Raw genomic sequence first — 11,133 nt, 5'->3', positions numbered from 1 at the left:
GCTGCACCGTCTCCTCATTTACACCACCGAGCTCAACGATTTGATGAATGACCAAAGGGAGCAGTGTGAGTTTGTCCTAAATAAACCTTGGGCAGACCTCATGATTCAACTCAGACGTAAACGATGATACGCTTCAAAAAACTTCAGAAAGAAAACCAAGATAAGAGAAATACTGAACAAATAAAGATACACAATTCATCTAGTTAATTGTAAGTGACACACTTGCTTCTTTTGCTCCCCATATGTTCGCTTTACTTCATAAAAAAATTAGCTAATTAACTATATGGTAGTTTTTTGTTTTTTGCCCATCTTTACTTCTAATGATATTGTTTCACAATTAGATTATAAAGATTATATAAATACTCATTTGCAATCAAAAATCCAAGCTACATTTAAATAGTGTGAGAGAAAATCATACAACAATGCACAGTCTAGAGGAGATTATGAACACTGAGGGCAAGTTTCCACCATTTTCCTGGTTTTAACCCACTTTTTCCTGCCCCTCTTTGTTCATTTACATCTGAGACGCTTGATGTCGGCGGTCCCCTCCCCCACCGCTGAGCTCCTCCTCGCAGCACTGAAGGAATCCAGTCCCAGGACACCAATCAGCAGGGAGTGATCTAATCGTAACTGTTAGTAAAGGGGTGGTGAACATGTTAATTGTTATCCTCCCTCACTGTTTATCTTTTTTTTTTTTGTCTACCTTACAATCCAGTTTGGGGACAAATTTAAACGCTGGCATAAGTTGCAGTAAAACGAGGGATGCAACCGTCCCTCCCCCCATTTAAATCATCCTAGGCCAATAAATCGCCACAAGGCCGCTGCTGGTAGGGAGCTGTTGGCTCAACGCCGGCTGAACTGGCTGTCAGTCACAGTGATTTGTCCTCAGCCACACCCCGTGTAACTCACACTCTAATCAAACAGCCTCCAATGCTCAGCATCAAGCTTGGAGACTGGCTGCTCTTTACCACAATGTGCTAATTGCAGCACTTGATAAGGATTTTTTGTTTGCTGTCTCTTCTGCTGCCTGCTTAGATTTAAAGTAACGTTTTTCCCACAACAAGATGGTGATGCCGTTTGAATCTGGATGCATTAGCCACCTCTTTGTATTTGTATGTGTGCTCTTGTATGTGTTCTTCAGTGAGGGACAATGGTCCTCACTAATGTGATTAGGTCTTGGATTTTTTTTTTTTTTTTACCTCATTATCATTCTGCCACAGGAAAAATGTCCTGTTCATATTTCCTTCAGGGGCTGCAAGGTGACTCAGTGGTTAGCACCATCTCCTTGCAGCTAGAAGATCCCCAGTTTGCATCCCCAGTTTGCAACCTTGGGTTCTCTTCGGGTTCTCCGTCCCTGAGTGGGCTGGAATAGGCTCCCCCCCGCGACCCTAGTGAGGATTAAGAGGTGTATAGATAATGGATGGATGGATATTTCTTTCAAGCAATCACACTTGTCTTGAGCAGTGTTAAGCCCAGGGTGCAGTGATGGTGCCCCTGCAAAATAGTGAAAAGGGGAATTGTTTTCATAGAACATGTGCACACAGGGACCTGAGCGCTGTTATTGACAATTCACAAAAAAAAAACAATGCACAAACCAAATTCTCTGCAAAACTTGTTTGCTGTTGCAATTTGTAAGAAGCACCACACAGATAGTTCAAGGGAAAGGTAAGGCCGTGTGAAATGTGCGTTGGAAATGGTAGGCTTATTTTTGAAGTGTACATTCTGGTGAGCCAGACTAGAGTGTGAAGCACAGGGAAGCTTGTCTGCTCTAAAGAAGACATGAGTTCCCTGAGAATATGATTTGTGAAATTTATTGTATGCCATTGCTTTGCTTTTCTATTTTTCTGCATCTTCATCATCACAAATTGTACAGAAAATTATGCATGCAAGCAATTCTTACCATTAGCATCCGAGTTAGGTGGCACAGTATCATAAACTTAATTTACTTTATCTCAAAGCTCATAAAAAATACCTATTTTTTTTTTTATTATTCCAGCTTCCTTAAAGAGAACATAAGAACAGAGTTATCGTTCAGTGGGGCTTATGCATATTCTTTTTTTTTTTCTTAAAAAAAAAAAATTAATTTAGAAAAAATTCCAAATCATAGCTAAATTAAATGCTATGTAAATGTTGCATCTGTTGTTTCTGGCAATTAAAAGTGAAAGTAAGTGATTCAACCCGAAAGCTAGAGTCTGGTAAATTGTGTGTAAATTTGGCAAATATTAGCAGTACTGGTCCTCCCACCCAGAATAAGCAAAACTCCTGAGCACACTGGGTCATGCACATGTGCTGGTCATCGCTAATACGTTCAGCTTTATTTAAAAAAAATCAAACGTTCTATGATGTGTAGTTGTGATGTAGTTAGGGCAATGACGATGAAGTTCCTCAGAAATAGAGAAGCGCAGACATGTGTACGTGTGTGTGTGTGTGCGTGTGTGTGTGACTGTGTTTACCCCATTTGAAGCCCTCACGTAAGCCATGCTGCAAAAAGCTGCTTATCGGACAAGAGTCATCGTGATAAACAACACGATTAACAGCTGGTAACGTTAACACACACACACACACATACACACACACACACACGCGCGCACACATACGCATGACAATGTCCAAACTATCCTGACTCATCAACAGTCAATATTTGGTGTTGCTCAATTTCAGCCTGACTTGACTGAATAAAATCACCTGCTTTTCAGAATGATTCATTTTCGGCCTCTGTAGTTCTTGCATATCTACATTCTTTAGGTTTTATACACTTTTGTCCAAATTCTACTCTCTCTTTCTTTCACTTGCACACACAAATTTGAACAAACAACACACACTCACACACACACTCTGCAGCCACACAGGTGAGTAAACAGTGTGTTGCTGTACTTTGGAGTGGTGGATTAGCCTTTTTTTTTCCCCCGGCATCGCTTTGTCAGAATCACACAGACAACTGACAACGGCAAGATGGCCAGAGTGTGTACGCTGTTTTTCGTTGTCGGTTTATGGCTGGAGATGTATGGACTGCTTGCTGAACTCACAGAGGAAAACGCAGGTAAACAAAAGGAGGAGGTATTGATTAAAGCAGTAGCAGGCAGCCAAATCAGAGCTGAAAAGTATAAGAAGAGTCTGATGGCCGGGCAGTTGACCACTGGACTATTTTAAAGGCACAGTTGCTGATCTCAACATCTTAAAGTGGTATTCTAATTTTTAAAAGGTGTTTTTATCATTAAGCTCTCATCTCCTCATCAATTTGTTGTCACTTCTGCTGTAAAGAAATGTGGATGCAAATGATTCCAATGAAGTTTTAATGGAAAACATACAGTGCATTTCGCCACGCTCTGTGTTTTTGTAAGCCGCATTAGCTTCTTTTAATATACAATATCAAACTGCCTATAGGACTACAGGATATGATGAACATTTTGGCTAAATCTGACACACATTCTATTGATGTTAATTATTAAGATTTGTCTCTGATTAACAAATAAAGTAATGATTTGGACAACATATTGAGACAGTCGACAACATATTGATGCTTTACAAAGAGCACTGTGGGGAAAATGGTGTGTATTAGTAAGATTACTCAATAGATGACGTCCGGACTGCAGTGTGAGGTCGTAAGCTTCAGATGATGCTGTGTGTTAAGTCGGTGAGATCGGCCAGTGTAGGTTCGCCTAAGCAGATGGCAGATGCATTGTGAATGTGAAGCTGCAGAGGATGACCTCAGAAGCAGATTAGATGTAACTTAGGTCAGGTGTCATAGTGTCATCTGTCAGAGATTTACGATGACACAACCTGATACAGCAGTGCTGGTTAATCTGTTGGAACATGAATACTGAGGTTCTGTTTGTGTTAAAGTAACATATAGTCAGCCTCGATGGGAGGAGTTCTTATGAGCAGTTAAAATATCTTTAACTGGTCTTTTGTTACCGTTTCAGGAGCTGTGTTCGTGTCCCAGCAGGCGGCAAACACGGTGCTTCGTCGCCTTCGCAGGTACAACAGCGGCCTTGAAGAAGTTCTTCACAAAGACAACCTGGAGAGGGAGTGCAGAGAGGAAACCTGCTCGTTTGAGGAGGCCAGGGAGGTGTTTGAGAACGATGAGAAAACTGTAAGTTGCATGCACACAAAGAGTCCATTATCCTGCTTGAATAAAGTGTGTATGAAGGCAAAACTCTGAGGTTTGTCTTTAATGTTTCTCTATTAGATGGAATTCTGGGCCGGCTACGTTGGTAAGACAAATGAGAGACCAATTCTCATGTTGACTCAAAATGTAAAACAGACAATCACCTCCTAACCTGAGTTGTGTACATGCTTTACGCTTGCTTGCAGATGGTGACCAGTGTGACCCACCACCCTGCCAGAATGGAGGTCAGTGCCAGGATGGAGTCAGCTCTTATGTCTGCTGGTGCAAACCAAACTTCAGAGGCAAGAACTGTGAGATCGGTGAGTGCAACACACTTTTTGCTAACATGCATCTGGGCACTAAGGTGACAACACACGAAAGAGATTCATTCTGTTTTTCTGCTGTTTTTTTTCAGAAGTGACCAAGCAGTGTTCAGTCAACAACGGTGGATGTTTCCACTTCTGTACGATGCAGGCAGACCGAGCTGTGTGCAAGTGTGCAGCCGGTTACAGGCTTGGACCAGACAAGAAGAGCTGTGAACCAACAGGTAAAATGAAATGGCAAACCCTGCACGCCATCCAGCAAAGTGGTTGTTCAGGTCTTTTCTGTAATATTTTAAATTTCAGGACACAAAAAAGCATCACAACAATTACGGCACACCTGCACACATGGGGATAATGCTTCACATTAGATCCCAATTGCACAAACCTTCAAATATAAATTACTGTCTTTTGATCGCCTTTTTCAGACCCTGATGACTGGCTGTAGATTTCCAAATTAAGTTTTGGTTTCAGCTACTATTAAGATAGTCACAAATCAGAACTTTGAAATAGGATTTTTTTCTCTGTTCTAAAACAAAAAACAAGCCCTAAAGTTATCCCTTCTAACACACTGCTGATGTTAGTGATGCAGGACAACATCTACACTCCTCATCCAGCCAAAAAATGCTTTCCATGGTTTATTTAAAACTAACATTAGACCATAGCAGCCTGAGTTAAGTGAAATCAAGGGAGGATCTTCCTTCTCTGTTACAAATACAAATGCCTTTCTTTATGTTATCACACCTTCGCTGCAGCTCAGTATGGAACAAAAAGAGCGATTTTGTACTAAAAAGATGAGCTTTGGTTGATATATTCTTGCTTTTGGTTTGTCTAAGTCAAATCTCAAGCTTGGCTTCAAATAAACGCAAATATATTTTACACAGAAAAAGGACCGTGGATTTTCTCCCCCATTAGTTACATTGGAAAAGCATTAGGAGATGGTCTCTCTATGGCTGCTATGAACAGCAGGTTTCACTGCACATATGAGCATGTGAGCATTTTTCAGACAGACTTGAGAAAAAAAATTAGCCATTCCTCCAGGAATGATAAAAGCTGTCTCTTGACCAGCAATACAACAGACATCTGGACTCCTCCTGTTACATCTCTAATCCATCCCATTGGTATCCTTTAAGGCATCACAGACTGGCTCGTGCGCTCTCTGTGTTGCAGTTCATAGCTGTCAAGTAAAGTACATAATTAATGATTTCTGCTGACAGATTCAACACACCGGGACCCAATTTGAAAACCAGCCTACATGCAAGTGATACTCAAACTGCTGTTCAAGTTTAATGAGATTCAGGTGACCCCAGGTTGCACCAACCTTAATCACAAAAAAGCATTGTGTAGATCTAAAGTGACCAAATGAATCTGTAACCGCTTAAACATAGAAAACCTAAAACCTACTTATTTTCTATATATCTAAATAAATGAGTCAGTTGGAGACCTATGGGGTTCATAAGAATGCATTAGTCATATTAAAATTTCAACCTTTCCATCTCTATGTTCTTAAAATATTAAAATATTTACTTCCCGGTGTGCATCTTGGCACATGAACATTACTAGACTGTTTTCAAGTAACACAGTTCCAGCTATACAAACACTGTCATATTTTAAAATGATGTCTAAGAGACAAACCTTGAACATCTCTCTTTTCTTTTTTTTTCTCCTTTATTTCCCCTCAGTGGAGTTCAGCTGCGGTCGCGTGACCTCCAGCGCCAGCACCAGGACCTTCCTAAGCCCCCGATCATCAAACACGTTACGCTCCTCTGAAACCAAACGCAATTCCAACGATACCCTCCCGGATGACTACTATGATGAAGATATATCACTGATTTATGATTACCTCGACCCCTCCATGAATCATTCAGATGTATTAAACATCTCTCAGACCTCTGCACCAGACGTACATTCAGTGACGTCGGACGCAGACGCCTCTGTAAGGAAGGCGAGAAGCGTCACTGAATCCCCCACAGAGAAGCCGAAGAAGCTCTCCTGGGCTTTCCCCACAACGCCCACCATCGTAGCTAAAGACAACCTTGATCAGAGGATTGTGGGAGGCGATACAGCCATTCCTGGGGAGATACCCTGGCAGGTATTGGATGCAGAATGAAGGAATGATGAGGAGATAGAGGGAAACTGATCACACTGACAAACTGGAGAGTATCGGGTGGTTGAACTTTTAGGGGCATCTTCTTGTAGAAAATGGGGTTTTCTTCACAAGAATTTCAGCAGTGCATGTCCACAAACATAAACCTACCAATCTCTCTCCACAATATTTCCAGGCCACTGAGGCAAGAAAGTAGCCGAGGAGATGGAGTAAAAAAAAAAGAATTAAAGAAAGACACATGCATTTGTCTTCTGTTGACAGAGTCTCTGATACATAGAAAGTAGAAAGTAGGTAGACTGCACAACTTCAAATTATTAATATTTGCAAGAAATTAAAGCCCTCGGCGTTGTTTATGGCCTGCTGAATTTTCGCTTTAGGATTTCTATGGTCTTGTTTCCTTGCAGATATGAGCTTGTTAAGACTGATGTCTGATCATGGACACCACTGAACAACAGCACTTCAGACCCACTGAAAGATGCTACTGAGTTACATTAGAAATGTAAGATTCTGGATGGAGTGTGGAGCTTGAAACGTACAAATTCTACATTTGTTGCTCCAATTTTGACCATTCTTTGTTAAAATGTGAGAGGCGGTAAACTGCTGGAAATCCCTTTTACTAGGCAGTGGAGACAACAGAAATAAATACCCAAGCAAGGAGTATCGAGACGAGTGAGGGAGAAAATGGGAGTATCCACATGTGGAAAAGGAGTGCAAGAAACAATGGGTTCTGCCACATTTCTTTGGGTAACTGTGTTTGTGTTGCCATTTTTGTGCGTTTTAAAGTATTTGTGTTCCTGTTTGTGTTTGTAGGTGACCCTTATGTCTCACTCGGCCGTCCTTCAGAGAGCTCAGCCGTTCTGTGGAGGATCTCTGCTCACTGAATTTTGGGTCATCACTGCAGCCCACTGTCTGGTCCAGGCTGATGTGGCTAGTAAAGGTTTTATCGTCAGAGTAGGTAGGAGAAAAGAAATGCTACCTGCATTCTTTAGTACTAAATCTTTTATCTGTATCGCTCAAGTGCAGATAGCATGGTCTTAATTATTACAATTAATGTCAGTAAAGTGCTCTGTTGGATGTATTTGATACTTTTTAGGATATTAATTAGGAAGACACTACACCCATCACACGCATTACCTGGTGCAGGAACGATATATTTTTGTTATACTATGTTGATATATAAAACTTAATCTTTGTTTCCAGGTGAACATGATGTAACAGAGCATGAGGGTCCAGAGCGAGACCATGTGGTGGCAGAGCAGCATTTGCACCCTTTGTATGATTTCAGCAAGTCACAGTATAACCACGACATTGCACTGCTAAAGCTCGCCAAACCGGTGGAACTGTCCAACCAGCGGCGTCCCATCTGCCTGGGCCCCAAAGACTTCATACAGAGCCTCCTGAGGGACTCCAGCACCTCCCTGGTGAGCGGCTGGGGACGGCTGAAGTTCCAAGGCCTCGAGGCCACCAAGCTCCAGAAGCTGGAGGTCCCCTACGTGGACCGGACCCTGTGCAAGCAGAGCAGCCGTGACCACATCACGCGCAATATGTTCTGTGCAGGCTTTTCAAGTGAGCAAAAGGATTCCTGCCAAGGCGACAGCGGCGGGCCGCACGCCACCAATTACAAAGGCACTTGGTTCCTGACAGGCATCGTCAGCTGGGGGGAGGAGTGCGCCAAGGACGGGAAGTACGGCATCTATACACGAGTGTCACGGTACTACACATGGATCAGTCAGAAAACAGGGCTCCGAATGACCAACTGACACATGAAGCTGTCAACAAAACACACAGTAACAGCTGAGCTTAGCCACTGAGGAAGAGAAAATGTTTCCTCAGCTGAATCACGTGAGAAACTGCACATTTTAATTTCCATTTCTGCAATAAAATGTATTCAAAATATCATAGTATTGGCATGTCTCTGGTGGAATATGACAAACATTTCATCTACTGTAATCCTAACTAGATTAGGTTTGTTTTCCTCTGATGATGCACTCATTGCAACCACGCAGCATCCCTCCTGTTCTGCTCCTTGTATAATTTCACCAGTCAATTGTATAAACAGGAAAACACAGTAAAATAAATAAATAAATAAATAATCATTCAGTCAAATGTTCAGGTCCATGATTGCACAAAAATAAATTACTGATGTCTTTCTCATAACAGACATTTTGATTTGTCATATCAGGAAAAGCAAAGATCTAAAAGCAGATTAATGACACTTTTCCTTCTATGCTCTGCCAAAATCTCTGGTGCAAAACAAGCCCATCTGATTCATCTTAAGGCACAAATTGCAAGTATAGCCTTTATCTTTGAAATCAATTGGTAGTGAATTGTGTTTTTACCAGTGACAAAAGTGTAAACCTTCTTACCTTAGCAAGTGCAGCAACACTAACAGCTGTGATAGGTTAGTCATGCAAAGACTGTAGATGCCAATAAAGAAAAAAATAACTGAAAACGCCTGCATATGAAGCTTTAAGAAGCTCGGTAAACCTGCATAGATGTAAACCATCTTAAGAGAAAAAAAAAACCACATCAGTCACTTTAAGTCAAATCCAACAGTCATGTGCTTATATTTCGGAAAATAATCATATACATTTTGCATTATAATACAAGCGTTCACTATGATTCAAAATATCAAAAAAGTGCAAAATGAGCGAAAGCAGCGAACACCAGTTTAAGGTACTGTGAGAAAGACACTGAAGCCTGACTGAATGAATCCATTTCTAGTTTCTGATGTTCAGCCAGTGTTGGGTGGATTTCAAATCAGTTTAATGTGATGCAATATTACTTGCTGTTAAATATCAATGGACACACTTCATTTAGATAGTCCTGCACTATCAAGTGACATTAATGTTCCCACTGTGGGTGTTTATTACTGTGAAAATTGTTCTTCATTGAGCGTTAATCTTGGATGATTAGATTCAAATACTCCAGAGATACAACAAATACTTGAAGAATCTACATTAAACTTGACACATGATAGCTGAGTATCGTCGTCTGACTGACCAAAGAAGTGTTACCATTTAGACGGCTACTGACTAAAATTGTGTTTAACATCTAAAATTAGGATTTTTACCATTTACATATTCACAGTTTACAGTAGTTGTCTTCATATTTAGCAATTACACTGTGTCTGTCTGCCCTTTTAGAGATGAACCCTCAGCTCATTTGGCGGCGAAGTGGCAGTGTTGTCATGACCACTTTTCACACATAGTTTGAAAGCTTCACAACAGGCTCCTTCTTACAGTGCAGGGAAAGTCCAACCGGGCAGTTTTAACACAAGGCAGTTTGAAACAAATGTAAATTTTCTCTTGTGATTCAATTCAACTCTCCCGAATTTTGTATTAACAACTAATGAAGTAATCCACAATGTAACTGTAACTGATCAGTTGGCAATAGCAACTCTACATTACTCTACTTAGCACTATAACCCAACACTGAGCATAGTTACCCTGTTGGTGCAAAAATAGCAACGCAGGCAGAAATAAAGCGTTAGACGTGTGCAGAGATCTGTCCATGCAGAGCGGCAAACAAACCAAAATAAACCTTATCTCGTCACGTTAATAATAGTGCTAACTGCAGGTGCAGCAGGGGAGGACAAAGATTTGTTTGATGGACAAAGTCACAGAATTTTCATCCATCAATCAAAGCTCAACAAGAACAACACGTTATCACCATAAATAGCAGCAACTGTAACAGAAATGAAATCACTTTTGAAGTTAAATAACAAGTGAGCTACAACAAGAAGCTACAACAGCCAGCGTAGGTTTCAGCAAACTCACACAGTTCATCTGGAGGAACTGACCAACACTGTAGGAACGATCCTTACCACAGCTTTATACAGAAAACATTTTGACTTGTCATAGCAGGAGAAGCAGCTTACACCATCAAAACTGGCTCTTTTATGCTAAAGTCCAGCATGTCTCAACGCACAATACCTGGGATGTAAAATTTTGGCTTAACAGAATAAAATTTGGTCATTGAAAGTGCCCTGAGGGGAATTTCTTGTAAACAAATGAAAGTTGTGTTTACATTCAAGTGTTGCTCACAAAATACATCATATGTATCCTGAAGGTCAATCAAACATTCATCATAGAGCGTTTGTGAACGCACAGCATTGTTTATGTCCATGATTACAAGCAAAGTCTTGTTTCCTGATTTTCTTGGCACACTGCTCATATCCACATATAGGTCTACAGAGTAGTGTAAACCCATTGGCAGGACTGTGTATTGCACATGTGCAAGAGACAACTAAATGGGGACCTACAAGGAAAAACTACTCCACAGGGTTACTAACAGTCAAAAACTCCACTGGCTGCCTTTAATGCACAATAATGCAATTACTCCTGTAGCATTCCTGCTGTGACATGTCGAAATGCCAGCTATAAAAAAAAAAAACCTAAAGAGGGTATGTAATGATTTTTTTTTTTTTAACCCACTACCACCCTCGCAATCACCTCTGAGCAAAATCAACTCACTGCAGTTACTATGAATTGCAATACTCAAAGCCATATTTCCAAGTTGTCATTGCTTTTCTTCTCTTTGCCTTTTGTGTATCATGAAACTGTGATTCACAGATAATGATGGTTCACTTTTGCCAC

At 40.9% G+C, this 11,133-nt stretch overlaps 1 protein-coding gene across 1 annotated transcript; it reads left to right on the top strand.

Moving 5' to 3' along the window:
• The first annotated feature begins 2,952 nt into the window (after positions 1-2,952).
• Positions 2,953-8,603, top strand: f9b (coagulation factor IXb). The gene is made up of 8 exons (XM_008306523.1): positions 2,953-3,040; positions 3,924-4,093; positions 4,190-4,214; positions 4,315-4,428; positions 4,524-4,655; positions 6,111-6,520; positions 7,346-7,490; positions 7,736-8,603. The coding sequence occupies exons 1-8, from the start codon at positions 2,953-2,955 to the stop codon at positions 8,293-8,295; spliced, it is 1,644 nt and encodes a 547-aa protein (XP_008304745.1). The 3' UTR covers positions 8,296-8,603.
• Positions 8,604-11,133: the final 2,530 nt, after the last annotated feature.

Source organism: Stegastes partitus, unplaced genomic scaffold (genome assembly GCF_000690725.1).
Source record: "Stegastes partitus isolate 25-593 unplaced genomic scaffold, Stegastes_partitus-1.0.2 Scaffold3684, whole genome shotgun sequence".
NCBI lineage: Eukaryota > Metazoa > Chordata > Actinopteri > Pomacentridae > Stegastes > Stegastes partitus.
This window is presented reverse-complemented; position numbering and strand designations above follow the sequence as displayed.